We start from the raw sequence: 26,216 nt of genomic DNA, 5'->3' as shown, positions 1-26,216 counted from the left end.
TCAGGTGGAGCGTAGCGTATACCAGGAGCAAGGTAGGATGGTCGAAAAAAGGCGTATGATTTTCGAGGTTACCCAAGGGTAAGTGAAGAGGTCAGGCGAAGGCGCCGAAGAAGGTGGGGCAAAAAGGTTAGCCAAGACGGCAGGCGAATTCCGATCTTGGCCAAAATGGCCACTTACCGTTCTTTGTCTGTTCGCACCTGGACGCCACGCACGTGTCTATACGACGAACGATATCGTAGTAACGGACAAAGCAGGCCTCAGCCAGAACACCAGCATTCCAGTGCACAGAGACCGCCGCAGGATCAAATGTCGGGGCCTTCCAACCCGCAGAAGAGATTGAAGAGTAAGGTTCGCGCTCCTGGTCATATGTGAAGATGTTAATAGGGCACAGCACGAGAACGAGAACGAGAACGAGAACGCATCTTGGCCGCGCCGACATCGCCGAAGAACTTGGCCTGGGACAACCCGTTTGGCGCCTGGCCGTCGAAGAAAAAGGGGCCTGAAAAGCAGAGGCATGCAAGCTTGGATGCCGAATTGAAAAACCTGGTTCTGGATGAGCGCCCGGACAGCCGCGAAGCCCGACCGAATACTTCTCATGGTCATCGGAAAAAGGAAGAACAGAGGCCTCATACTTCTCATGCTCAGAGGCCGAGTATGGGTGACCCTCCGCCGATGGATTTCCAGATGCACCCACCAGTTGCAAGTATGGGCCGGCCGGCCCCAGAGATGAACCGCCCGCCGGCCGTGGGTCGTCTTCCACCGCGGCAGGAGACTCAGATGCCACCTGCAGAGCTGAGCCGGTCTCCTCCAATGAGTCGACACCCAGTTGACTTGAACCGCCCTCCTCCGCTGCAAGGTTTTCAAAGGCCTCCTCGAAGTGGTTCTATGGATACGAATCGACCGCAGCCCCTCAGATCGCAGGAAAATGTCCCCCCTTCACCTAGACGCCTGCCTCGACAAGATCCACGTGGTCCGACTCCACGCGTTGACCAGGAGCACCCTCGTACTGGGCCGTATGGAGGCTTTGACAGCTATGGCTCACAAGAAGGATATGACGCTCCCAAGGACTATCAGCCGCCTCAAGACCCTAGGCGCAACGAGTACGTTCAAGAGGATGGCTACAGGCAAGACTACATCCCGCCCTCAAGGGCTTATGAACCGCCGACTGAACCTCCGCACAAAAGACAACCGGCTCGCCCGCCTCGTCCAGAGAACTTCGATATAGACAACTACAGAGGCGTTCCCAACTCTGCGGTGCCTGGAAAGACAAGGAGGCGCGACATGCCAAATTTCGACGCCATACCAATGAGAGCAAATGAAAAGCCCGAAGACCATATCATTGTAGGTCAAGGTTCTTTTGATCAGCAAATCTACCGGAAGCCGACTTATCAGGTTCCCGGTGCCTTTCCTCGCGGATTGGACACAACACAGAAGAAGCGTTCTCCTCCAAACGACTTGGGCTCTCCTCTTACAGAGTTTTCTTTCGACCTTCCGTCGAGCGGCCCCAATGGACCACTTGGGCGCGGGCAACCTCCTGCATCATACCAGCATTCGTACGGCGAGCAGAGAGACCATGGCTCAAGACAAGGCTTGGGAGGCTATGAGAACAATCAGAGGCAGCAAGTTCAGTATCCTCCTCGATCAGCAAGCAGGAACGGAATGAAGCCGCCACCTACTGGAGATCTTCCGCCTATTCCAAGCAATGGCCCAGGCTATCGATCGTTCAGTCAGGATCAATATCCTGCTCGTCCTCACACCAGCAATGCTCACCGACCGGCGCCACAACCCGATCTGGGCGCAGAATACGACCGGAGCTACTCTGACCAATATCGCGCCCCGTCGGCACCTGTACCTGGACAATACAACCAAGGGTATAGTCCAAGCCCAAGCCAGCAATTACGGCAGCCATACGGACAAGGGCCGGCTGCAAGGACCATGTCCCAGGATAACTATGCCGGTGGACCACCACCCAGAAAACAGTCTCATGACAATTATAACCCTGGACAAGTTCTACCTCCAGCTTCTTCTGCCCATCCAGTTCCGGTACGACATTACCCTGGTGCAAACGTCAATGTCAACGCCAACCCAGATGCACTTCCAGCTCACCCAGAACCAGCCCGGAGTAGCGGCAATGCTAATCAGCCGCCGCCGCCAGCGCCGCAGCCCGTTCAAAGAAAGGAGCTTTCCATCACTAACAGCGGCCGAGAATCTCCACCTGTTACCTCTCAAGAGCTCAACAGCCTACGTGTGGAGTACAGCAGGAACCCGGCCAACTATGCTGTGGGATTGAAGCTGGCGAAGAAGGAGGTGGAAGCTGCTAAGGTTCTAGCTGATGAAGGTGGGACTGCTGATGCGAAACAGACACAAAAGAATCGAGAAAAGTACATATTTGACGCGCACAAGCTGGTGAAGAAATTGGTTGCAGCGAATTATCCCGAAGCTATGTTCTACTTGGCCGATTGTCACGGTCAAGGACTTTTGGGGTTGGCAGTGGATCCCAAGGAGGCTTTTCACCTGTATCAGTCCGCCGCCAAATTGAATCACGCTCAAAGTGCGTATCGAGTGGCGGTTTGTTGCGAACTGGGATCTGAAGAAGGTGGTGGGACTCGACGCGACCCAATGAAGGCTATTCAGTGGTACAAGCGAGCGGCAACCCTCGGAGATACACCGGCCATGTACAAGATTGGCATGATCCTTCTGAAGGGGCTACTCGGGCAGCCGAAGAACCCGCGCGAAGCCGTGTCTTGGCTCAAGAGAGCGGCAGAACGGGCGGACAAAGACAATCCGCATGCTCTGCACGAGCTGGGCCTGCTTTACGAGTCGGCATCGGGGAATGACAGTATCATCCGTGACGAAAAGTATGCGTTCCAGTTGTTTCAACAGGCCTCGGAGCTGGGATATAAGTATTCACAATTCCGGCTGGGTTCGGCCTACGAGTACGGGCTGCTCGGATGTCCCATCGATCCTCGGCAAAGTATTGCGTGGTATACACGGGCCGCGGCCCAGGCCGAGCATCAGTCCGAATTGGCACTGAGTGGGTGGTACCTCACGGGCTCAGAGCCGTTGCTCCAACAGAGTGATACGGAGGCATTCCTTTGGGCGAGAAAGGCAGCCAGTTCAGGGCTGGCAAAGGCTGAATACGCGATGGGATACTTCTATGAAGTCGGCATCGGAACGGCCGTAGACGTCGAGGAGGCGAAGCGCTGGTATTACAGGGCTGCTTGTGAGTATCCTCCCTACCCCAACAGGAGATTCAGTGTGCGTCGTTTTGGGGCTAACGGTGGTAAATTGCAGCTCAAAATTTCCCAAAAGCACGAGAACGGCTGGAGGAGTTGAAGAGGGGACAGAAGATGCAAAAGACCAGGGTATCGCGCTCGAATGTCAATCGGCAGGGTGATGGGGAGTGTGTGGTGATGTAGGGTGATTTGTGCAATGGACATGGAATACGGGCATGTGCTGGTATGAGGGCACGACTGATGCTCAGAGTAACATTCTTGACATGAGAGTTGCTGTGTAATGAAAGGCAAGTGATATGATAGCGGCCTTGCGTGATAGTATCGGCGCATTGTGCTGCATGAATCTGATTGACAGACAGCGTAAGATCGAGCATTGAATGCGAGGCGTTGTAGATTCAGAATATAATATCTTAATTGCTCGAGATTATTCGCCATGTCACACCGGCCATGATTCAGGAAACCTGTGGATCATCATTTCAAAATCTTGGTTTGCCGCAGCATCCCAAGGCAGGGTCCCCAGGGGCGAAAAGCTGTCTGCAAACGGCATCGTCATCGTGCTGTGGAAATTGGTATCGGCTGTGACCATTTCGGCGGCATTTGCAGTGTCAGGTGGCATGTTGTAGGATGTCGAGAAGCCAGTGGGCGTCGGCGGCATTGTAGAGACAGGTCTTGATACTGGTGGGTGCTGATGTGAATTGGGAAGGCTACCGTTGCTGTGGCTGGTGTTTCTGTCCGCCGATGATGAGTCTATCGCGGTTCTCGTCTGGCTTCCATTTGTCGCCGCCCAGCGGAAACGGTCCTTCCAGCGCCACATGCAGTCGTGCAGGACGCTCATGGATAGCCTGCTCTGAACGACGAGTGGGGACGATGCTGGTGGTGCAGCTGCCGAGGAGGGGCTAGTACCAGTGCCGTCACTGGTCGTTGGTGGTGAGGAAGTGGTGTGCTCGAAGATTTTGTCGATGCTCCAGAGTTGCGAGAAGATCTTGGCCATGCGGCTGGGCATGTCGTTGCTCTCGACCGACATCCTCTTCAGGAGGGAGATGGTTTGGAAGAAATACGGTTTGTACTGTTTACTGGCGGCGACGTTCTGTTGGCGATGATGGTCTGCGTCGGAGCCACGCGCCCTAGGTCTAGGCTGCTGCTGCTTCGAGAGACGGAGGAGGACGGACGCAGCGAGGGCCGTCATGCGGAAGATGTAGTGAGGACAGTGTTGGATCAGGGACATTTGTACCTCGAGCTGTTCGATCCCCTCGATGATCGAGGTCGCGGCCAGACCTAGTTGTGCAACCTTGACGCTGGTGGCCGGGTTCTCTCGATCTTGGAGGCAGTGGACTCGGAGTTGCAGCCGGGTTATGTTGACATAGAGCTGCTCTAGATCTAATGGCGCTCCCATTCGAGGTCAGTGTTGCAGTCCAGTTGTAGTAGCCGGTGTGGAGGTCGATGGCAGTGGTTGATGCTTACCGGTTAATTTCCGTTCCGACTCGAGCTCGTCGAGTTGGTTCTCAAATGTATCCGACATCATTTCGCGGGCGAATTGCGAGTGTTTGTCCTGCGTATCTTCGACGCGGAACGTTGACGGGGAGAAGAGGGTGTTGATGCGGCTGAGAAGACTGCCTTGTCTCATCTCAAACAGCAAGAAAGGGGGAACTGAGTCCAAAAGACCGCGAAGGTCCATCTGCTTTTGCAATCGGTCCGGTGATACCATGATTGGGTAACCCAGCCCACAAGCTGCTCTGCAAGGGATTTAGCGGGTTCTTTCATAGTCAAAGAGGGAGAGGGGGAGCGCTCACTTCTGGTGAACGATGATGCAATGGAACCATAACTGCACACGACGTTGAATATCCTCCTGAGTGAGAGTCATTTTGGATCTGCTGTAGTCTTGGGAAAAGGTCGGCACATGAAGGCCGATCTGCAAGGCTAGATTGATTGCCATGCCAGACAATGTGTAGGAGGTGTCCTTTGATGTCGAATCGGTGGGGAAGGGAAACGAAGATAGTAGTAAGAGACCCTGGATAGCTGGAATGACAGCCGGCGTGGGATGTAATAGGGGCGAGGCAAGGTGCACGATCCGCTCGGCCAGAGAACCCAGCAGCGTTGGATTGGCGGTGTATCTACGTACGCCCACGCCAATAATAGCCCAGAAGAGGAGCGGCGACTGATCATAGTAGCCATTTGGTGAGATATTGGGGTCGAGGACGGGCAGATGTTGGGAATAGTGCGTAAAGTACCTGGTGGTGTTCAGCATGGAAAGGCTTGCTATTGGAAAGGAGAACGTCGTACAGCCTGAAAATTTCATCTATCTCAGTCGCTTCAACTGTTATGCCCGCAAGCGAGCGAGATGAGGTGGCAGTGGTGTTGGAAGAGGGGTGTGCCGTCGGCTTGGCGAATGATAGATCCCAAGTCGTGGTGAAATTCGACTCTGCTTCCGTGGCAGAAGGTCTGCGCAAGACATTTGCTGGATCTGGGTCGTCGCTGCCCATGAATGGTGCTGACAAGAGAAGTCCTGATTCTGGCCGCTCATGGGCCAGCGACTGATTGCCATCTTGACTGGTCTGCTCGTTCGCCGATTCCTGGGGAGAGCGGCTTGCGCCAAGTTGCTGTCTGAGCGTGGCATTCTCCTGATACAGGGCTTCCGTTCTCCTGTGCAGCGTGAGATGAGATTTGAGGGTGAAATGTGCCTCCATCTTCAGACGAAGGGGGAAAGACGGACCTGCGTTTGTTCACGCGCTGAAAGCCATCCTCGACTCTACAAGGTAGACCCAGCTTCTTGCATCGAGAACAAGGATCTGGATAGTCGGTAGGGGCGCTGCATCTCAACTGACAACATGCAATGTCAGAGACTATTCGGCCTAAATGAACGACGTCTGACTCGTGGAAAGGATACCTTTTGCTGTTTGCATTCGTTACAGGCTCGGCTCGGGTGCCGCCGTGTTGGCTTTGGCTGCTGAGCGCTGGTAGCGGAACCCGTCGCAACACGGAAATGGGCCTGATTGTCTGCTGCCGAGTCCATCCTATCCTACGGCCGGCTGGCGTCAACAGCAGCGGGATCAATCAGGTCATGCACATCCTGCCCGTTTCAGGCTCAGGCATCGCGGAAGGCAGGGAGAAAGTACGGCGGAGACGCAGGGCCTCGAGGGTACCTCGGTACGAAGATGACTCAGCACCTGTCACGTGCCGACGACTGCCTCCACCAAAGTTCGCGTTTGCATTGTTGTCCTAACCACGTGACTGGAGACGTCCGCGTTATTGGCACGTGACTGAAGCAAGGCTGCAGAATGCCTTTCCGAGCAGCCGCGGCAACTCATCATTTCATGGAGGCTGGCGATAAGGAGATCACAAGGCTACTAACTGAAGGCTGCAGACTAAAGACAAAAAGAAGATGAGGTCATGGTTTGCACGGTTCTCTGCAGGTCACACGGACGGCATCTCCGTGCCACCTAAGTGGCTGGTGGTGGCTGACGGAGCTATTCCGTCTTTGTCGGCTTTGGTGAGTGGTCAAGTGATTGAACACCAAGAGCTTGGGCTTCTGTTGCTGGACGGAAGACTGCTCCTTTTTTGCCGAGAGATTTCTAGTCTTCAGTGTCATTGCTTTGGAGGCGAAATGAGGTGAAAATGATCAAGAATGATGATGTTTGCCTCCTGGAAAAGAAGAGTTGCCAGAAGGAGATGAAAAGGTCAAACTAGATCTGTCGCACAGCCACCGTCTTTCTGGTTTGTTCCGTGTCAGTGCGTGTCCTTTGTGTCTCGCTATATCTTCAGGTCTGTCATACCTTGATAGATCGCTTCGATCAGATCTGAACTTTGTACCGATCCGCGACTATATTACTTGTGACGTCTTCCATCACTTCCCCCTTTGCCCGTCCGTCAGCCATCATCGATTCCTTTATCTCTTCGGCCTTCTCCACCTGCTCGTTCGTGGCTTGCGTCCCTTCTTCTACCCCAGACAAGGTCTCTTCGGTTATCTACTATCGAAAAGTCAATTCTCAACAAAGGATATCAAATACATCATCAAAATCCTGTCCGGTCAGTTGGACCAGAGACACATATAATCCAGCATCAACCCGAACCCTTATCCACAAGACCTTCATCATGATACGCTTCCCTACCTTTCGCTCCACCCCAGCGTCGTCAACCCCTTCGGCTCAGGACTCTCTACGAGAAATCCTGCGTAAAGCTTCAGACGCACAATATTCTCCCGAGGAGAAGAAGCAGAGAACGGGTTCGGTCAGTTCCTGGACGTCCACCGCTCGGAGCAGCCAGTCTTCGACCACATCTTCATCCAAGACATCCGGCCTTCTGTCACCACGGTGACGACCGAGGAATTGTATCAAGCTCTAGCTTGGTAAATACTGCTTTTGTCTCCCGAGCGCGACCATTCTTCGCGCTACAGCATTTCCGAGGGCGATATTTCTCCCCGCCGACTACGAGTGTACGTCAAGTACTTCCACCTTCTACAAGATGCCTAGTTCCAAGGGGAACCCTACGGACCCCGAACTCCGGGAGAAGATCAAGGAGGAGGTCAAAAATGAAGAAAAAGGTGCGCTATGAAGATAGCCTTGTCATGCTATCGTGGACGTCTTGCTGATGCCCTTGACAGGAGGTGGTAAGGGATCTTGGTCTGCTTGGAAAGCCGGTGAATTGGCCCGCCGATACGAGGCGCAGGGCGGCGACTACGAAGACACTGGCGACAATAAGAACAAGGCTCAGAAAGGGGCCCCGGAGAAGAAGAAATGATAACGCTTAACGGCATGCGTGGGGGATGGAACGGCGTTCTCTTCAATACCCCTGGTTAGCGTCGCATTTTTGCATATATTATTTGGAAATTTATAGGATGAGAAGATATCGCTGGATCGACCATGGGAGGCAGCTGACGATGACAACGTCACTGATTGTGGACTTTTGTTTTTGATGAGACATCAGGATTTTATGATACCCCTCAAATTAGTATTTGCACCTTCATCTCTATACTAATTCTGTACCAATAAAGACATTATAGCTTCCCAAGTCAGACTTGATCTCTTCCTCCATAGTCGTGGAGTGGTTTCATGACGAGGAAGGGGGAGGAATGAGGCTGAAAGACTCGCTCTCCACAGATGCTCAGCCTTGTTCTGCCTCGGCCAATCCCCCGCATCACAGCTTCCCTCGGTTCTCCACGGTGTGATGACCGTGGAGTCGATCACTAGAGAGCAGCACCATTTGGTCGTTCACATCGCACGAGCTTAGCCGCAGACGAGGCAAAGGCTTATCAGTCTCCATTGGTGCCATGTGAAGCCGTACTCACCTCAAGCCATCTCCCGACCCTCACTGTCATCACCCTTCAGGATGACCAACGTCTTCGAAAAGCACAGCGCCAAGTTGACGGGAGTATGGAGCTTATTGACTTACGAGATGTTCGACTCGGAAGGCCCAGATAGGAAGCTGCTTTCCAAGCCGCACGGCGACGAACCTCTCGGCAAGGTGGTCATATCCAAATCGGGTTATCTGTCAGCAATCCTGGTTCCATCATCGGTGTTGTCTCCCCTGCCGAGTGATTACTTGATGGAAGCTTCTGACGAAGCCTTGGCCCGCATTTGCCGGCGTCTGAGCACCTACAGTGGGTTTATGACTCTTCTGGAAAGGGAAGATGGAGGGTTCCTGTGGCACACCATGGTCGAGGTCTCGAACAATCCGAATTGGGTCGGCAAGGAGCAGACCCGCAGAGTGGACTATTTCGAGGATAATGGAGAGGCGTACATGATTTTGAGGCCCGTCAAGGACTATCTCTTACCGGTAGGTTCCTCCTTTCCCGAGCTTGTCATTGAAAGGCAAAGGCTGACAGGAGGGGTAGGATGGTAGGAAGACTCGGGCGGAGCTGAAGTGGAAGAAGATCGCTTCTTGAATGGTATGGCATCTGGCGCGTCTGGGATACGGTCCAGTATTGGGATTGGCCGCTTGAGGGCGCTTTCATGCTCTGTCTCCTCATGGTACTTGAGAATATACCTCCAGAAGGTGCCGCGCGAGAATGCTTGTCTACTACGGTGCCCCGCGTAAAATGGTGTAACTTAGCGCTTGGGTGCCATTCGACGACAAACAGCAGCGAGGTCAGCTTTGGGCTGATGATCCATGCCAGTGAGGTCTGCCTTGAAGCCGCGGTCAATCGGCACAGCTCCATCGAGTAAAGCAAACGCGCCTTGCTGCGTGATGTATATAGCTCCTGACTTCGTGTCTTCGAAAGGTGTACACCAGAAACTCCAGCAGAAGCTTGAAAGATTCAAGCGTTGCTTGGGAGGCTGCTCATGAGCTGCGGCACACCTTCCCGGAGCAGGTCTCGCTAGGAGGCTAAGTGCTGTCCGTCACTTTATTGGCTGATCAGTTGGTTAAGTGCTTGCACGATCGATGACGGCACGTGTCTGTTCAATCACTACTACAACGCGTTCTTCCTCAGCGCATCTTGAATTCGCACCTGGGAAGACTTGCACTCAGCTAAATTCTCAGTTCAAGGAGGATCGGCAGCGCTTGGTGGCAGCCAATATGCTAGGAGGTTATTCGAGCCCTTGGTGAGGCTTCCCTTAATCACTTCTGGGCTGGCTGAGCCGAAGATGTCCTCATCTCAGCCCTTCGTCCTTTCCTCGCCCATAGTAGGTGGTTCCAGGAAGAAGTCACGCTTCACATATAAACATCTCCACCTTCTGGGCCAGTCTTCCGTCACCTGCCCTCTGAGGGTAATTGCGCTGATCGACTATGACGCTTTCTACGCACAATGCGAAATGGTCCGCTTGGGGGTAGCCGAGTCCCAACCTCTCGCCGTCCAGCAGTGGCAAGGCCTCATCGCGATCAACTACCCAGCCCGCGAATACGGACTGAATAGACACGTCACAATCACCGAGGCCAAGACCAAATGTCCTGAGATCGTGGTCCAACACGTTGCTACCTGGCGAGAAGGCGACACGAAGTGGGCTTATCGGGATGATGCGGCTAGCCACATCCAGACGGACAAGGTCTCTCTCGACCCGTACCGGCTGGAATCCAGGAAGTCTCTGTCGCTGGTCAAGGAGATACTTCCTCCTCCACCTATTCAAAAGGTCGAGAAAGCCAGTATTGATGAGGTGTTCCTCGACTTATCCGCACAGATTCACCAGATCCTGCTCGAGAGGTATCCCGAACTCAAATATGCACCGTACGACGACCCAACGGAGCAACTACCACTGCCGCCGTCCACAGCCCTGGATTGGCAAGTTGATGCGCTCATTGACCTGGACTCGGCGGAAACAGAGGACGACGACCCCGACTGGGACGACGTAGTCATGAACATTGGCTCCGAGATTGTGCGCGACGTGCGAAAGACAATACGCGAGAAGCTCAGATATACTTGTTCAGCGGGCATAGCGCGGAACAAGATGATGGCAAAGCTCGGCGCTGGGTATAAGAAACCGAACCAGCAAACCATAGTCCGCAACAGGGCTGTGCAGCACTTTCTGTCTGGTTTCAAGTTCACCAAGATCCGCAACCTGGGCGGAAAGCTCGGAGATCAGGTCGTGGACACATTTGGCACAAATGAAGTCACCGAGCTTCTCAAAATCCCGATGGAACAGCTCAAGTCTAAACTTGGCGACGAGACGGGGACGTGGCTCTACGGAATCATTCGCGGTGAAGACAATAGTGAGGTCAGCTCACGGACGCAAATCAAATCAATGTTATCAGCCAAATCATTCAGACCGAGCATCAACACCACCGACTCGGCGAACAAGTGGCTGCGTATTTTCGTGGCAGATATCTATTCCCGTCTCGTTGAAGAAGGCGTGCTCGAGAACAAAAGAAGGCCAAAGACAATAACCTTGCACCACCGTCAAGGTGGACAGACCAAGTCCAAGCAATTGCCAATCCCGTCAGGCAAGAAGATTGATGAAACATTACTTTTCGATCTTGCGAAAACATTACTCGGACAAGTCGTCACAGATGGCCGAGCGTGGCCATGTGCGAACCTCTCACTTAGCGTCGGAGGCTTTGAAGACGGCGTTTCGGGCAATAGAGGTATTGATACCTTCCTCTTGAAAGGAGACGAAGCGAAGGCTGCCGTGGACGTGCCCTCTCGAAGCGATACCACCACCCCAAATCTCGAGGAGTCCCGACCTGAGAAACGTCGCAGACTTAGTGACGGGCCGAACATCGCTCGATTCTTCGCCAAAAGCGAGAGCACTGGCGACACGAATGACTCGGCGGGTGAAGACCGGGTGCACGAATCATCCCGCGAGGAGGATGTCGAGGCCCAGCACGGCGAACGCGCCGGCCATGACCATGACTTGCACGGACGGGATATCGCCACATACTTCTGTCGACCATGTCAGAAGTCGATAGACGAATGCGACCGGGCTGAGCATGAAGATTGGCACTTTGCCAAAGAGCTTCAAGCTCAAGACAAGCCCTCTGTCACAGGTCCAACAAATAGTCGGCCCCCCGGTCTGTTGCATACCAAACCCAAACGCGGCGGAGCAAGTGCTCGAGGACGTGGCTCAAAACCTGAGAAGGGCCAGAGTCGGCTTGCTTTTGGGTAGTTCTCCCGCTCTGAAAGTCCTCCACACTCATAAGGATGGCCACGATCCCAGAATTTCCGGTCTTAGATACCCTGGTCTTTATATTCCTTGTTAAAGGCCCTCCCAATGACCATCCTCCTGATTTCGCTCGTGCCTGCCCCGATCTCATATAACTTCGCATCTCTCAACAACCGTCCCGCCGGTATCTCATTGACATAGCCATTCCCACCCATCAACTGAATCGCATCTAGCCCGCACTCTGTCGCTCGCTCAGCAGCATACAGGATCGCCCCCGCGCAATCCTGCGTACGAATCTGCTTTTCTTCATCAACCTTCCTCGCCGTTTCGTACGTATACGCCCTGCTGGCCTGCAACTTGGTATACATATCCGCCAGCTTCCCCTGAATCAACTGGTTATGAGCAATTGGCATATCGAACTGTTTGCGCTGGTGTGTATACGGCAGCACAAGGTCCAAACAAGCCTGCATTATCCCCAGCGGTCCCGCGCTGAGGACCAATCTCTCAAGGTCCAGCCCCTCCATGAGCACCGTGACACCCTTGTTAATCTCGCCCAGGATATTCTCCTTCGGCACGAAGACGTTGTCGAACACCAACTCGCCGGTATTCGAGCCCCGCATGCCCAACTTATCGAGCTTGCGTGCTACGCTGAACCCCTTGAAGTCCCTCTCCACGATGAACGCCGTGATGCCCCTGCTCTTCTTCTCAGGCTCCGTCTTTGCGTACACAACGATATAATCCGCGTCCGGCCCGTTTGTGATCCACATCTTCGTCCCATTGAGCTGGTAACCCCCATCAACGGCCTTGGCCGTGGTCTTCATGCTCACGACGTCGCTGCCGGCCGAGTGTTCCGACATGGCGAGCGCGCCGATCTTGTCGCCCGAAATCAAGCCCGGCAGGATACGCTCCTTTTGCTCTGTGCTGCCGTTTAGGCTGAGTTGGTTCACGCACAGTTGCGAATGGGCGGCGTACGAGAGCCCGATCGAGCCAGACGCGCGACTTATCTCCTCCATGATCACGCAGTGTGCCTGGTATCCCATGGCTAGGCCGCCGTAATCTTCGTCGACCGTAGGGCCCAGAAAGCCTGCCTCGCCGAGCTTCTTCCACATTTCGTTGGGGAACTCGTTGGACGAGTCGGTCTTGGCCGCGACTTCTTCGGGGATCTCGCGCCGTGTGAACTCTTGTACTCGTTCGCGGAGCTCGTACAGATCTTCGCTCGTGGGAGGCGTAAAGCCCCTTGGGTGTTTGGAGGTGGAGGCTGCTCTGACTGAGATGAGAGGACAGAGCAGTCGAGGAGGAGCATTGCGGGCGAGGTGGGCGGCCGAGCGGCTTATGCGAGGGAGCAAAGAGGACGCCATGGGGCCGGATTTGAAGACGCAAGGAAGACACACAGAAAACACATCAAAAGTACAGATGGTGCGCGAGTCAAGAAATCGAAGATGGAGTGCTGACGGACACATTTGAGGGCAAGACTCCGCGTTTTCGAGTGCCAAAGCCGCGTCTAACCGCTTTACCGAGGATGTTGGCAGGAGGGCGCGGAGAGCCTCAAGAGAGCCGCCAGCATGTCTCTAATATGGAGAAAGGCGAATGCAAGCAATACATTACGCATTCTGATTGATTGGGATGCCTGTCATGACCTATTGCTAATTGAATTGTGAAGTCCACGGGCCGGAGTCCAACCAAAACAGGGGAAAGGCACAACACCTTCTGCAAAACCCATACCACGCACGGCTTTGCCTTTCCCCAGCCCAGCACGCATCGAACATTGCGATTCGAAAACCTTTAGTTGTTCTCTCCTTTCAATGACGGCATAGTGTTTTGTGGACAATTGTGAGTCTCGAGGGCGCACTTTCAGGAGGCGGTTAGAAGAGACATGATCTTGGATAGCTCCTCGACCACAGCAGGGTCTGCAGTGAGCCGGTTCGAACAACAAAGAAGTCATCAAGGCCTTCATAGAATCGTAATCGTGGGAGGTTAACTCTTTCGAATGATACCCCTCAAGGATAAGAAGTCTTCTTTCAACCATCTTCTCAATGTGCTCGCCACGGTTCAAAAGCGAGGAAGATATGCAGGCCATCAAGGCGAAGGCCACAAGTGCAACGGATCTTCGACATATGATATCTTCATCACAAAAGGCAGGTACTCAGAGGGAGGCAGAAGGACCGTAGTGGAAGCGACTGTTGTGAAGGATCGAAGAACGCAGACAGGAAGAGAGTACCTAGCTATTCATAGGTCAATAGCCGTCTGATCGTGCAAGTGACTCCTCTATTGCAATCCTTTCAACTCACATCATCTTGCAGGGAGCAGATTAACCAATATGGGAACATTGTCAGAATCACGAGAGACATTCCAAGAGAGTTGAGAGGCTGCGCTGATCGTGTTGATCAGATGGTAAGCCGCAGTCGATCTTCAGGGCAGCCACGGCAGCCTGAGGGGGGCACAAATGTTGTTCCGTACCGAGCCACAAATGAAGGGAAAATTCAACATCCACAAGAGAAAAGTTGATCTCCATTCTTCTTGTTCTCGACTCTCTTAATCTGCAGTTCGAGACTCAGACTTCTCAGATATTGTGCTATCTCAGGATATGGCTTTCATCGCCACTGCCATGGACAGGATATCAATTCCATCGCCTTGGTCCATCGTGTCCATCCCACTGACGCCAACATATGGAGGATCTCATGCCCATACTACCTCCAGATGGCTGACCGCCTCCCACGCAAGGCCTTCTATCAACGGCACTGGTGGCCTCTTTCGCACAGTTCGATAACTTTGACCAATGGTGCAACCATCATGGCGTCACTATGCATTTCAAAATGCCATCCTTCATGAGGTCCGAGCGAGGTGCTGAAGCTAAGCATGTGCTGTTATATGCAGCCAACCGGCGAGAAATGGCGCTAGCAGAGACTGGATGTACCTGTGTACCTCTCAACATCGTTGCCACCTCTCTTCATATCCACCGCTTGTTATGTAGACCAATTTTCTGTGTCCACCTTCTCTGGCCAGCCCCTCTGCTTTGACCTCTTTCTGTTGGACTGATGGCGTCGATGTGCATATTTTCAGTCGTGGTGTCCAATCAATGCATGTCGTGTTGCTGTCTCGACTTTAAGAAAGGTTACCAAGATTTGATGCTAGACCTTGCAACAACAGGTCAGACTCTCATTGAACTCTATTCCGGTCAAAGCGGGAGAGCACGAGCATCCGTCAATCTCATGCAAGCCCCTGCGCCTCGTACGTATGTTTCTTATCCTCTCTCTTGCTGCTTGGCTTGTTTTTGTTCGTATATACGTCGTTGGAAGACCTCGAGTTATTATTTTGCAAGCCTCCAAACACTGGCATCAACTTCAAGCATCTCCAGCCGACCACGATTCACCATGGCTCCCATTGCTATCACACCTCCTGCTCTCGAGTCTAAGCAGGCTCGCCCCGGCATTCAACGTGCCAACACTGCCAACATGGGCACCAAGCGGAAGATCATCTGTTTTTCAGGTACTAATGCTTTTGCCTGGTCGACGACTTCTCCTCTCTAACACATCTCGCAGACTTTGACGGAACTATTTTCATGCAGGACACTGGCCACACACTCTTTGACAATTTCGGCTGCGGACCTGAACGAAGGGCCATCCTTGCCAAGCAGATGGAAGATGGAGAACGGACCTTTCGCGAGGTGTCAGACGAGCTGTACGCTTCCTTGGACGTGCCATTTGAGGACGGTTTCGAGGTCATGAAGACAGCCCTGGAGATTGACCCTGATTTCCAAACGTTCCACGAATTCTGTGTCAACAACAGCGTTCCATTCAATGTCATCTCTGCCGGACTGAAACCTGTTTTGCGAAGAGTACTCGACCACTTCATTGGAGAAGACATGAGCAAGCACATCGAAATCGTCGCAAACGACGCAAAGATTGCCGAAGATGGCAGCAAATGGGAGGCTGTCTGGAGGCATGATACCCACCTTGGTCACGACAAGGCACAATCAATCAACGAGTACCGCGAGGTGGCTCAGATGCAGAGTGACAATGGTACAATCCCACTGATCGTCTTCATAGGCGATGGTGTCTCAGATCTTCCGGCGGCACGCGAAGCCGATGTGCTCTTCGCCCGCCGTGGCCTGAAGTTGGAAGAATATTGCGTCGAGCATAAGCTGCCATATATTCCTTTCGACACTTTTGCCGACATTCAAAAGGAAGTCATCAAGATCGCCAAGATCGATGATGAGAAGACTCACGGCAAGGGTGTACCAGCAACATTCAATCCCCGCGCCAATATGTGGAGAAGAGCCAGCAGCAAGGCCTCTGTCCCGTTCTTCGCGGCTATGAGCCCATCCAGGGAGGAGAAGGCCTTCATGTGGCCAGAGGCCTTTACGCAGCCGGCGACTGTACAGAACACGGATGCCGCCAAGGCTGCCGTTGCTGCACCAGTGGCATAGAACTGCGGTACTCCTGGGCACTCTCACACTCTCCCTTTCAATGCTATAGCATTGTCGAGATCAAGTTTGTCGAAACAGTTTCATTGCGTGACGGGCGCAACAGCGAGAGGCGTTCGGTTGGTAATTCGAGGTCAATGTATGGACACTTACGATTTTATGTTACAAGCATTATATATTGGATCTAGCCAGATAGAGTAGAGTGATACCACCTGCCAGAGACCAAGGACGAGAATTTAGAAACGTTGAGGAATCGGCAACCATATATGCCGTCCCGTTTCCAATCAGCTAAGATTAAGATCATGATCAAATGTCGAGTCTTTTGAAAACCACTCGGAAACCTCAGTACACGACAAAAATATTCCTGGACAATATACTGCTATCGCGAGGTATAGACGCTCGTTCTTTATGCACCTTTATTCATTCGACAAGACTATTGTTTCTTCTAGATTGAAACCGCCAGCTGGCACTGTGGACTTGGCCACCGTGACTTTGATAGTTGAGGTATTCATGCTCGGATGCTTTTCCCCTTCAACTGCTGATACCCTTCCACCTAGAGCCTTCAAATTGAGTCGAGGTTCTTTTATAGGTGCACTGTACTACCATAAGATCATACCATCCTGGCCCGGACTTCGACTTCGGTCTTGCTTCACCACAAGCCCACCGTCGAAAGCCAAGTCTTACCAAACTGGACAAGCGGACAAACATCACCTAGCCAGCCTCTTATGCCACAGTCTCGCCAGCTGCCTCCAGTCTCTGCGGCATTTGCGGCTAAGAAAGCCCAAGTTCTGTCCTTGCTCACACAGCCCGAGGAAGATTACACAGATAAATCACCCAAAGGCACCGTCGACGCCCAGATCCGAGATTTGATCGATGAGATCAACGCTTACGATGGCCTCGTGACCACAAGCAGTTGTGCAGGTAGGGTTGCCGTTTTCGTTGAAGGACCAAAAGCGAAGGTTGTTGGTCAGCCACGGTCCGACGTTCAGGGCGACGAGATTGCACATAACAATGAAAAAGACACCCAGCAAAATGCCCCAGATGAGGCAAGTAAGGACGCCGCAACCACGTCCACGACATCGCCGGGCGGCAAGGGAGGCGGCAGATGGCTTTATGTCTCGCACGACCCGATCACCTTGCCGACTCCTACAGACTGTGACCGGCTACCTATTGGAAGCTCCAAGGGAACGAAAGGAGAGTCATCCAGACGATACACGAATCTCTTCAATCTAACCTCGCGTTCAACCCAGCCTGCCCCTGGCCACCCTGCAGAAGTCGCTTCGAGTTCCCAACTCATCCACCTCTCCTTCTCTCCACTCATCTTGCACATCCACTGCGCTACCCTCCAGCACGCACGACCATTGCTCGCCGCCGCCATCAACGCTGGGTTTAGAGAGAGCGGCCTACAGAGTCTCCGAATCCTGGACGATGCGGAGCATGGAGCAATGGTAGCGGTGCGCACGGCCGGGTTGGCATTTGAGACTGTCATTGGCATTGTCTCTCAATCTGAAGTTTCCGCCGATTGCCGGGAGAGCGAAGAGGAACGCGATGTCATGACGAGCCTCGTGAGCGAGGAGTACCTCTCCATGTGCGTTGGCGTAGTGAACGAACGGTTTAAATGGAATGATGGACGGAGGAAAAGGTTCCGAGAAGAGTTGAGGAGGGCGATGGCAAGGGAGGGATTGTCTATTGCGGTGGGCGTGTCAGAAGGAGAGGGAAGGAGAGAAAATGGGTGGGAAGCTAAAGATGAGCGGAGAAGAAGGAAGAGGATGGAAGGGTTATCTAGGCAGAGGGAGAAGACTCTCACTTTGCACGCCGGCGAGGAAGGAGTGGGACAGAGACGCAATGATGGCCTTGACGAAGGCTTGGGAGCACTAGGGATCGAGTGAGCTCCTGTTCGGTAATACGACAGCAAGGATGGTAACATCAGTCTGTCTTACTCTGAACGACTGTATCATGGAGAAGGATGCGGCGATACTCTCGGCCTCAACTCCGGAATATTTGAGAGTGCGCGAGCGATGATACCAAGCGATGGTAGGGGTGAGACGGACACGCTTTCACGTCCGAGGGTGAGTTAGACCTCGAGACGACAACGGCCAAACGAAGTAATCAGCAACGAATTGAGATTTTGTGGACAACTAGTGCTGGCGAGTCAGCCGCAAGTGATCATCAGCAGCGCGCTGACTTAATGCTGACAAGGCTTGCCCACCTCCACGTACTTTATCGGACGCTGAATATTGATGTTCTCAGCTAGTCCGCGAAGCTGCTCTCACAGAGCCACAACAGCCACGAGCATGCTAAGATGGGGGACGCCTAGCATCAAGGTTTTCGCCCTCTCGCCATAAACGGCTCCCTACGCGACGTGCCCCTAAGCAGTACCTCGTCACCCATCCTCACGATGGCAAAGTCCTCGAGCCCAGCGTCGGCAAAAATATCCTTGAGCTCAGCCTCGCTGAAGCCGTGATGCTTGATCGTATGCACCGCTTGCTTCAGGTCCGGATGCGCATCCTGTTCCATGGCATGTGTGACAAAATCTAGAATCAAGAAGATGCCGCCGGGCCTCAGCCGAGCGGCCAGCCGTTTGGCCGCGAGGCGGACGTCGGCGAAATGGTGGAACCCCATGCCGACGACGACGAGGTCGAAATTGTGATACTCGGGCCCAGACAGGTGGGCGGGTTCCTCGGCCTCCAGGAGGTTGCCCACCACGGCGTGCGCCTTCAGGGGTCGTTCGTCGGCAGCACCGTCAGTCACAGTCACGCTTGAGGGGGAGGAGTCGTAGTTGAAGCGCAGATTGTACGCTTGCACCATGTTCTCGGACAGGTCGATGCCGACGTACTCTGTTGCGCGGGCGCCGAGGGCGCTGGTGACCGTGCCGGGCCCGCATGCATAGTCAAGGACGCGGACACTCCGGGGAGGTTGCGATGGGTCGGGGGCTTCGAAGGTAGACGAGGGGTCGAGGAAAGGTACGCCGATGAAGGTGACGTGAGTTTGGATGAAGGCGGTGACTTTGTTGATTAGCTCTTTTTGCCATTGTTCCGACGTGTATGTTGCGGCGGATTTGCTGAGCGTTCGGGAGTTAGCTTGTCACCTTGTGTGGTTTCGTGTGAGGAGGAGCAGTCTAGGACTAGGACGGATTGAACGTACTTCCAATGTGCGCGGTTGGCTTCAGTGAAGGCAGTATCGTCGGACGAAGTGCCATGGCTATCGTCATGGTGGTGGGTGTGGTCTGCCATTGTAATGCTTTGCTTGGGTTGGCTGGATCAGGTTCAGAGAGGGGGATCGATAGATCAGGAAAATAGCGATGCTCGTTGCAAGCCAGACCGTGCCCAACAGCCCACAAGACTTTTTATCTACTTGTGCTTCGAGAGGTTGTCGGAGACATTCAAAGTTATGCGGCATCTACGGAGACATTTCCTTGCGCAGCAGAAAAGACAGAGAAAGTTTCCTTTTCGTCCAGAAGTCGCCGATGTGCTGCTTGCAAGCCTGCGCGGCCTGGTCAGGTTTGCGTTTGCCCTGGTGGTCGCCGATATGCGGTGGGCGGACTGTCAGGAGAGTGATCAGGGTGCGAAAATGCGAGGCCCGCCGACTTTCTCTTCTGTGGTGTTTAAGATTGTGATTGGTGGACACTACCAATACATACCTACCTACCTAAGGTACCAAACTGTACTCGTACCGTAGCTACAGGTCTAGTCTACCAGTCGTATACTGGACGGGCACGATTATCATGGGACGCAGCACATGGACACCGTAAAGACATCTTCATGTGGCCAGCATGGAGTCGTGACAACGGCAGAGTCGGTCAGCCTCTCTTGGTGACGACAAAACAAACTTTCAAATAGCATCTGCACGTACGTCACGACATTTGGTCGAGCACAATAGACTTGATATAAGGATGAGACTTAACCAGACGACGCGGACACCAAGTTGGATATAGTCAATCGGGGCGGATACGAAAAGAGTAGAGCCGCCTGAGCTCCTGCAGTAGATATGTCGAACTCCAAAAAACTCGTACATTACAACGACCCTGGTGTCGAGCCTCCAATACCCAATGAAGAGGAACTCATCAATGATATCATATCTCTCATACATCGCGTCCAATCGCACAACTTCTCCATGCACAGACTTGGATTCCGGGGAACGCACGTCAAAACCCAGGGCGTGGTCAAGGGGAAGCTCACAATCCTCCCCGATCTTCCAGACGAACTCGCCCAACGACTGTGTTCTCCCGTCAATCGGAAACTCAATGGAGGAAAGATCTGGTGCTTAGATACGCCAATGAGCCGAGTTTCCTGCAGGACGACCGGGCGCCAGGGCCCCGAGGCTGTGGACTGAAGATCTTCGGAGTCACAGGAGACTTTCTCGATCCTATGGGCGAGAAGACCCATACGCAAGACATGACCTTCAACAACGCGCCAATCCTGGAGTTAACGGACCTACCTACTACTGTTAAAATATTCCAGATCCGAGAGAGGAACTTCAGGACACCAGAGAAGATTCCCGAAGAAGTCAAGAAGCGAGATGATGCTGAACTGCAGATGGCCCCGACGCAACTGCCAAATCACCACTTCTTGGGTTACACCATGTACTCCCAAAGCGCTTATCGATGGGGTCCGTATGTCGCGAAGTATGCATTGTTTCCGACGGGGAAATTGCAGGAAGAACTCTCGAAAAGAAATCAATTAAGCGACCAGTCCGATCCAGAGCAGCATTCAACGTGGTTGAGAGAGTATTTCCAACGGTATGATGCGACTTATGACCTGCGGGTCCAGCTCTGCGAAGACCTGAAGGAGCAAAATGTGGAGAAGTGCTCGGAGGAATGGGACGAAGAGAAATTTCCATTCAAGACTGTTGCAAAGCTGGTATTCCCGCGCGGCCAGGACAGCTTCCATAGCGCCAGGCGGACTTTTTGGGAGGACAAGATGAAATTGAATGTCTGGTATGGTCGCAGGGACCATCAGCCCCTGGGGAGCGCGAACAGGCTTCGGAAGCGGCTGTACCAGGAGAGCCAGAAGTCCAGGAGTGAGCTGAATAACTCGGAGACAGTGTACGTCGACTCCATCGACCAGATTCCGTGACAGTGGTTCGTCGGTAGATCCTCCTGTCACATACCTGTGAAAGTTAGGGTCTAAGAAGACACAGAAATTCCTTTGCCATGCACGATGCCCCCAAGTGAATTATACCTGAAGGTGGTTCGTTTTGTTGCCAGAAGGTGTAGCCGTTGTATCGAACTGAGATGGTCGTGAATGCTGAACTGAAGAGAAATAAACGAAGGTTAAAGATTGTCATGACGTCATCAAGACGCGTCCGCCTAGTGAGACGCCTTAACGCGTCTAGGCCGCTTTATGAGTGTCCGAGATATCTTGAGCTTCAGCAGCGGCATGTAAGATAGCGTTAGCGATCCATTTGGTGTTTCTAAGTACTAAGTACATGTTTGCTAGACCTGAATCAAGTCTGCGTCAGTTCTTGGATAGTCTTCTCCTTTCTGCTTCTGAATTTATCATGCCTCCACGAAAATCAAGGGGCTCAATGGCTACCCCGAGTTCGACCACATCACACAAGCGGCAATTGTCCGAGACAGCAGCTACTGTCACTCCCGGCAGCAGAACTTCGAAAAGGCTGAAAGACTCGGCTGAGAAGGTCAAGTCGACACCAACCAAGAGCAAGTACTTCGAGGACCTAGACAGTGGAGATGATGATGTTCCTGAGTCAGCCGACGAACTCGCGGATTCCGGGTACGAGGATGAAGACCATTCCGCAACAGAGGAGCCGTCCGAAGCAGAGACTGGAAGCGATGATGAGTTCGATTCAGAGGAGGATGGAAGGAAGCGTAGGCCGAAAGTGAGAGCGAATAAGTCCAAGCTTGGGGCAACATCAGCCATCTCGACTGTTCTTGAAAAAGGCAAGGAGCTCTGGAGAGAAGGCGTTTCCACTGGCTTGGGCCCAGGCAAACAAGTCTTCATTGAGAAACCGAAACCCAGAGGAGACGGAGGTATCAAGTACGTGCCCGAACGGATTCATCCTCATACGATGGCATTTTTGAAGGATCTCAAGAACAACAATGACCGGGAATGGCTTAAGAGTATGTGTGAGCTTGGGTCTGCCCGACGTCCATTTCCCAGAAGTATCGGCGCTCACTTGCACCTACTGACACCTACATTCAGTGCACGACCCTGACTATCGACAATCTTGGAAGGATTGGCAAAGCTTTGTAGAAACATTGACAGAAAAGATCTCAGAAATCGACGAGACTATCCCTGAATTACCACCAAAAGATCTAGTGAGGCTCTGCAAAGACTGACCTCCTGTTCCTCATACTGACATGTGGCCTGCAGGTCTTCAGAATCTACCGAGACATCAGATTTTCTCCAGACCCTACCCCGTACAAGGTTTGTTTAATCCAAGCTCCATCGGAATTTCATCCTGATGAGGCTAACAATCCTCTCAGCCACATTTTTCAGCAGCTTGGTACGAGATATTGACTCGCTGATGGACTCGAGGCTAGTACTGACGAACGAAGGTCTCGGACAGGACGTAAGGGGCCGTACGCGTGTTATTATGTGCAGATTCAGCCTGGAGGGAAAAGCCTTGTCGGTATGGCAGACACCATTGCTCGTAGTTTGTCACTGATCGAATTGCTTTTCCAGGTGCTGGGCTGTGGATGCCAGAGGCTCAGCCGTTGGCTCTACTCAGAGCCGATATCGACCGAAAGCCGCACAGGCTGAAGCGTGTCCTGATGAACCCTCAGCTGCGAAAGCAAATCCTAAGGGGCGCACCAAACGATGAGAAGAAGGTCATCAAGGCTTTCGCCACGCAGAATTCGGAAAACGCCCTCAAAACCAAACCTAAGGTGCGTCCCCATTTTCTAGAACATCTTCCTCGCTTGCGCCGTGGTGCTTGCGGAATGGGCGGCTCGGTCAGGTCTGTGCACTCCTAGGCCTGCAATAAGGCATGTGCTATACATTTGCCGTGGCATGTGAACTTCTTGAGTGTATGAAGACCGATTGTCTTTCCCACCTCATAGGCAGACAACAGACGCATGAACAGCATCAATGGAGGCCAGGAGGGGCACGATGACTGCAATAGCAGGGCTGCAGCCATGGGCGAGCCTAAAGGCCTAGTTGAGCACCTCTTCTCACCTCGCGTTGAGCCGGAGCAAAAATCCCCACCACTGCCCAGGTGGTGGCGTCAGAGTTTCGGTCAAAGGGTTGCATCTACACGTGGAAGCACGGTGACTCTGATCACTGCTCGACGGTCGAAGCCAGCTGGCCGCCGGACGGCAGAGCAGGAGTGGCAAAGTCTGAGGATTGATGATTGCCCCTCCGTACCATTGTCTCGGGTCTTGCCTGGACTGCTCGCCCACATCGGTGCGCAGCTCTCATCACCGCCCAGCAAGCAACACTTTGGACAAGGCGACTTTGATCTGATCTTGCTTGTCGCTAGATTTTCCTGCCCGCACTGGATCGCGCTGACACTGGTTCTGTACAGGGATACGAGGCCGATAATCCCAGTATCGAATTGCTTCGCTTGCGCAATTTTACACTCGGCACGTCAATTCCTGACGAAAAGGTTGTCAGCGAGCAAGGATTGCAGACCATTCTCGACTTGATTGGTGTGCTGGTGCCATTTGTGAGTCCACCCTTGGATTCCAATTCGTCTCTGTCCAGAGACTTCCCGCATGTGATCACCAGAATCATGTTGTGATCCCATCAGCGACTGGACGGACGTGGTAGCTAGCTTCCCTCTTCGGTCGAAAATGCCCCCATTCCTCACCCATGCCGGGCAGTGGTCCGACACTGCGACAAAAGAGGCGACATGGTTCCAGACGGCGGCTCCGGCGATGCAGAGTGTCCCACATCGTAACCACCAGTGTGCTTTGCTTTTGAGGAGTCCTCTTTCGTGATTGTTGGGCGCGCTTTCGCTGACATTGGATCGACAGGTCACATACCTCAATAGCGTCGTTATGCCCGATGAAGACGACTCCAGCAGCGATGGCGCAGACGAGTAAGGGGGACGATATATTGTTTCAAGGTAGTATTCTGGGCTTGCCACCGCGAAATGGATTTGGTAATATCTCCTCGAGAGAGAAGTAAGTGACCAAAAGCGACCTCTCTGAGCACAAACGGGCTCGTGCTGATGTAGTATATTGGCAGTTTTCAGCCTTCAGCCTTCAGCGCACGCGCCAAGCTCCACACCCACCTGGCCATTGTGTTGCAGTGGAGTACACGCCCATAATAATGTCTTCGCAGAATAATCAGAGGAAAGTTGATTGCTCTGTGCTCTGTGCTCTGTGCTCGGTGTTCTGTGCTCTGTAGATGATGTCAATTGCTAGAAGCCGGCATCGCGGCAAGGCTCGATTCAGCCGTGAGTGTGCCGTAGTATTGCGACAAAGGAAGGAAGGCTGTCAGATGGCAAAGACGACCTTATCCGGCAGCTAGGGCCACCTTGGCCAGCGGTGCTCGTGCGTTAATCGAAACCAGTTGACACATGTACTGTGTGGTTCCGGATATGTACAGGCCTGACTGACTCGATAGTCTTCTGCTTGGGCTCAACTTGGGCACACCTGCAGGCTGTTTTCGAATAGGGTGGTTGGCTGTGCTCAGCTGTAGAGCAGGCTCGACCCGTGCTTGAATGCTCACCGGCTTTTCCGGAGGACGAACATCCAAACTGCAGCAATCAAGAGCGGGGTTGCACCCTCTTCTCTGCTGCATGAGCTCTTCTCTCAGGCGGTGAGTGAGCAATACAGCAACGAAGCGAGGCCTCACTAGCCCCTGAGTTCGCATGCTAGTTCCACACTCACCTCAATCCACACGCCCTCCCTTGAGTGCTTACATTAGCTCCGCAGGAGGAAATGGTCATGTGACGCGACCGCGGGGGTGCTGCTTTGGCTGGTGCAGGTGTGTGCAGGCCAATCATTCGGGGATCAAAAAGCAAGCATGATGGCCAGCCACCCAGGCGTCCCCGTCAACTCGAAATCCGGCTTAGGCGCAATCTGAGCATGCTTAGCGCAGACTCGAACCGAGCCGTCCGCGCAGAAGAGCTCAAAGAGTCGCTCCCTATGCGCATGCGCTGGGTGTGTCGTTCTCTCGCTATGGTGAATGATGGTGGTTAGAGGCTTTGGCTTGGACGATGGCTCGAGTCTGGTGTTTTGATGCGCAGACGAGCAGCTTGGAAGATCACATGCAGGAATCAAGATGATCACACACACACACACACACACACACACACAGAGTACGAGTACAAAGAGGGCGAAGATGTGACCGGTCGAGACTTTGCCGTGGGTCATCACCACTGGCTCTGTGAAGTCTGGAGGTCAGGTTGGTGCGCGCACAGGATTTCCTCGAGATTGCAGTGGTGGCCTGCCACCCTGCGAACAACAATCGAAGCGTTGGGCGCCGGCCCGCTGGACATGCGATCCGATTGATGTCCCACAGGACCGCCTGACTTGTCCTGCAAGGATGCCTTGTTTGCGACACCCGTACGCCCTCGGTCTCCAGTTCCCAACGGCAATTCCTGCACCCTGCAAGTTCTCTTCGAATCAGGGCGTGCAGCGTCTCAAGATCGACCACAGCAAATCCCCTTCTCGAGCTCAAGGCAACGAGCCTTCGCAAGGTTTTGTAGGCACCGGTCGATCCTCCGTCAGAGACTCTACCGGCAAACGTATCATACAGTCTAGGTTAGGCACCTGCCGCAAGCCGCCGTTGTATGTCCACCTCAGGCTTCGAAGTTGAGTCACCTTTTCTCCGCACAAACTAGTGGTTGACAGGTGCCAAAGGTTGGTACAGTTCGGAAGCACGAAAGGAACGCCTTCACGGTTTCTGGCGGGACCGGTATGGACAGTATTGGATTGATTCAGGGATCGTCTGGTTGATGACACGCTGCTACTAACACTTGCATTGCCCTAAAGTGTAGGTGGTACCCGTATCAGCCGACCCTGTGCAACATCACCATGATGCAGGGGGGCGATCATGGCTTCAACTCCTGACGTTGCCGACCGTTTTGATGCAGTGATGCTGAGTTAGCGTTCTTGGA

General features: G+C 53.3%; 12 protein-coding genes across 14 annotated transcripts; 8 read left to right on the top strand and 4 right to left on the bottom strand.

The window, feature by feature from the left end:
* Positions 1 to 165: 165 nt before the first annotated feature.
* Positions 166 to 3,660, top strand: PV05_05720 (the record flags this gene model as incomplete). 2 transcript variants are annotated; one of them, XM_013462253.1, is made up of 3 exons in its annotated part: positions 166 to 343; positions 392 to 3,223; positions 3,295 to 3,660. In XM_013462253.1, the coding sequence occupies 3 exons, from the start codon at positions 166 to 168 to the stop codon at positions 3,417 to 3,419; spliced, it is 3,135 nt and encodes a 1,044-aa protein (XP_013317707.1). In that variant the 3' UTR covers positions 3,420 to 3,660. The 2 variants fall into 2 exon arrangements, with proteins under 2 accessions (XP_013317707.1, XP_013317708.1); XM_013462254.1 differs by having other exon boundaries at positions 392 to 3,660.
* Positions 3,485 to 6,547, bottom strand: PV05_05719. Of its 2 annotated transcripts, XM_013462251.1 has the most exons (6): positions 6,121 to 6,547; positions 5,947 to 6,053; positions 5,517 to 5,876; positions 5,027 to 5,464; positions 4,698 to 4,969; positions 3,485 to 4,613 (listed from the first exon to the last, which is right to left on the bottom strand). In XM_013462251.1, the coding sequence occupies exons 1-6, from the start codon at positions 6,244 to 6,246 to the stop codon at positions 3,673 to 3,675; spliced, it is 2,244 nt and encodes a 747-aa protein (XP_013317705.1). In that variant the 5' UTR covers positions 6,247 to 6,547; the 3' UTR covers positions 3,485 to 3,672. The 2 variants fall into 2 exon arrangements, with proteins under 2 accessions (XP_013317705.1, XP_013317706.1); XM_013462252.1 differs by lacking the exon at positions 6,121 to 6,547 and having other exon boundaries at positions 5,947 to 6,103.
* Positions 6,548 to 7,694: 1,147 nt separating this feature from the next.
* PV05_05718 (uncharacterized protein) lies at positions 7,695 to 7,970 on the top strand (the record flags this gene model as incomplete). Its single annotated transcript, XM_013462250.1, has 2 exons — positions 7,695 to 7,773; positions 7,834 to 7,970. 2 exons carry the CDS (start codon positions 7,695 to 7,697, stop codon positions 7,968 to 7,970), a joined length of 216 nt encoding a protein of 71 aa, XP_013317704.1.
* Positions 7,971 to 8,558: 588 nt separating this feature from the next.
* Positions 8,559 to 9,114, top strand: PV05_05717 (uncharacterized protein; the record flags this gene model as incomplete). Its single annotated transcript, XM_013462249.1, has 2 exons — positions 8,559 to 9,005; positions 9,064 to 9,114. The coding sequence occupies 2 exons, from the start codon at positions 8,559 to 8,561 to the stop codon at positions 9,112 to 9,114; spliced, it is 498 nt and encodes a 165-aa protein (XP_013317703.1).
* A 700-nt stretch (positions 9,115 to 9,814) lies between these two features.
* On the top strand, positions 9,815 to 11,767 carry PV05_05716 (uncharacterized protein; the record flags this gene model as incomplete). Its single annotated transcript, XM_013462248.1, has 1 exon — positions 9,815 to 11,767. The coding sequence occupies one exon, from the start codon at positions 9,815 to 9,817 to the stop codon at positions 11,765 to 11,767; it is 1,953 nt and encodes a 650-aa protein (XP_013317702.1).
* PV05_05715 (uncharacterized protein) lies at positions 10,861 to 13,209 on the bottom strand. Its single transcript, XM_013462247.1, has one exon. The coding sequence runs from the start codon at positions 13,120 to 13,122 to the stop codon at positions 11,830 to 11,832; it is 1,293 nt and encodes a 430-aa protein (XP_013317701.1). The 5' UTR covers positions 13,123 to 13,209; the 3' UTR covers positions 10,861 to 11,829.
* A 144-nt stretch (positions 13,210 to 13,353) lies between these two features.
* PV05_05714 (uncharacterized protein) lies at positions 13,354 to 14,213 on the bottom strand. The gene is made up of 2 exons (XM_013462246.1): positions 14,053 to 14,213; positions 13,354 to 13,986 (listed from the first exon to the last, which is right to left on the bottom strand). Exon 2 carries the CDS (start codon positions 13,839 to 13,841, stop codon positions 13,395 to 13,397), a length of 447 nt encoding a protein of 148 aa, XP_013317700.1. The 5' UTR covers positions 13,842 to 13,986; positions 14,053 to 14,213; the 3' UTR covers positions 13,354 to 13,394.
* A 730-nt stretch (positions 14,214 to 14,943) lies between these two features.
* On the top strand, positions 14,944 to 16,518 carry PV05_05713 (uncharacterized protein). The gene is made up of 2 exons (XM_013462245.1): positions 14,944 to 15,250; positions 15,304 to 16,518. The coding sequence occupies exons 1-2, from the start codon at positions 14,974 to 14,976 to the stop codon at positions 16,188 to 16,190; spliced, it is 1,164 nt and encodes a 387-aa protein (XP_013317699.1). The 5' UTR covers positions 14,944 to 14,973; the 3' UTR covers positions 16,191 to 16,518.
* Positions 16,519 to 16,581: 63 nt separating this feature from the next.
* PV05_05712 (uncharacterized protein) lies at positions 16,582 to 18,329 on the top strand. Its single transcript, XM_013462244.1, has 2 exons — positions 16,582 to 16,691; positions 16,745 to 18,329. Exon 2 carries the CDS (start codon positions 16,913 to 16,915, stop codon positions 18,074 to 18,076), a length of 1,164 nt encoding a protein of 387 aa, XP_013317698.1. The 5' UTR covers positions 16,582 to 16,691; positions 16,745 to 16,912; the 3' UTR covers positions 18,077 to 18,329.
* Positions 18,301 to 19,720, bottom strand: PV05_05711 (uncharacterized protein). The gene is made up of 2 exons (XM_013462243.1): positions 19,332 to 19,720; positions 18,301 to 19,248 (listed from the first exon to the last, which is right to left on the bottom strand). Exons 1-2 carry the CDS (start codon positions 19,418 to 19,420, stop codon positions 18,507 to 18,509), a joined length of 831 nt encoding a protein of 276 aa, XP_013317697.1. The 5' UTR covers positions 19,421 to 19,720; the 3' UTR covers positions 18,301 to 18,506.
* A 454-nt stretch (positions 19,721 to 20,174) lies between these two features.
* On the top strand, positions 20,175 to 21,262 carry PV05_05710 (uncharacterized protein; the record flags this gene model as incomplete). Its single annotated transcript, XM_013462242.1, has 2 exons — positions 20,175 to 20,404; positions 20,455 to 21,262. The coding sequence occupies 2 exons, from the start codon at positions 20,175 to 20,177 to the stop codon at positions 21,260 to 21,262; spliced, it is 1,038 nt and encodes a 345-aa protein (XP_013317696.1).
* A 424-nt stretch (positions 21,263 to 21,686) lies between these two features.
* PV05_05709 (uncharacterized protein) lies at positions 21,687 to 24,192 on the top strand (the record flags this gene model as incomplete). Its single annotated transcript, XM_013462241.1, has 8 exons — positions 21,687 to 22,266; positions 22,349 to 22,464; positions 22,520 to 22,573; positions 22,633 to 22,652; positions 22,705 to 22,778; positions 22,832 to 23,034; positions 23,673 to 23,813; positions 24,124 to 24,192. 8 exons carry the CDS (start codon positions 21,687 to 21,689, stop codon positions 24,190 to 24,192), a joined length of 1,257 nt encoding a protein of 418 aa, XP_013317695.1.
* Between the last annotated feature and the right edge of the window lie 2,024 nt (positions 24,193 to 26,216).

The sequence above is a fragment of the Exophiala xenobiotica genome, assembly GCF_000835505.1.
Source record: "Exophiala xenobiotica strain CBS 118157 unplaced genomic scaffold supercont1.3, whole genome shotgun sequence".
Lineage (NCBI taxonomy): Eukaryota > Fungi > Ascomycota > Eurotiomycetes > Chaetothyriales > Herpotrichiellaceae > Exophiala > Exophiala xenobiotica.
Note: the sequence above shows the minus strand (reverse complement) of the source record. Positions and strands in the feature narration are given on the sequence as shown.

Excerpts from the sequence above, each read along its gene's own strand:
- PV05_05714 (XM_013462246.1), bottom strand. The coding sequence starts at position 13,841 with ATGGCCTGCATATCTTCCTCGCTTTTGAACCGTGGCGAGCACATTGAG.
- PV05_05713 (XM_013462245.1), top strand. The coding sequence starts at position 14,974 with ATGCAAGCCCCTGCGCCTCGTACGTATGTTTCTTATCCTCTCTCTTGC. Across the intron at positions 15,251-15,303 it reads GAAGATCATCTGTTTTTCAG|ACTTTGACGGAACTATTTTC; the intron begins GTACTAATGCTT and ends CACATCTCGCAG.
- PV05_05711 (XM_013462243.1), bottom strand. The coding sequence starts at position 19,420 with ATGGCAGACCACACCCACCACCATGACGATAGCCATGGCACTTCGTCC. Across the intron at positions 19,249-19,331 it reads GCCAACCGCGCACATTGGAA|CAAATCCGCCGCAACATACA; the intron begins GTACGTTCAATC and ends CCGAACGCTCAG.
- PV05_05712 (XM_013462244.1), top strand. The coding sequence starts at position 16,913 with ATGCCACAGTCTCGCCAGCTGCCTCCAGTCTCTGCGGCATTTGCGGCT.
- PV05_05719 (XM_013462251.1), bottom strand. The coding sequence starts at position 6,246 with ATGGACTCGGCAGCAGACAATCAGGCCCATTTCCGTGTTGCGACGGGT. Across the intron at positions 6,054-6,120 it reads ACGAATGCAAACAGCAAAAG|TTGAGATGCAGCGCCCCTAC; the intron begins GTATCCTTTCCA and ends GCATGTTGTCAG. Across the intron at positions 5,465-5,516 it reads ATAGATGAAATTTTCAGGCT|GTACTTTACGCACTATTCCC; the intron begins GTACGACGTTCT and ends GAACACCACCAG.
- PV05_05715 (XM_013462247.1), bottom strand. The coding sequence starts at position 13,122 with ATGGCGTCCTCTTTGCTCCCTCGCATAAGCCGCTCGGCCGCCCACCTC.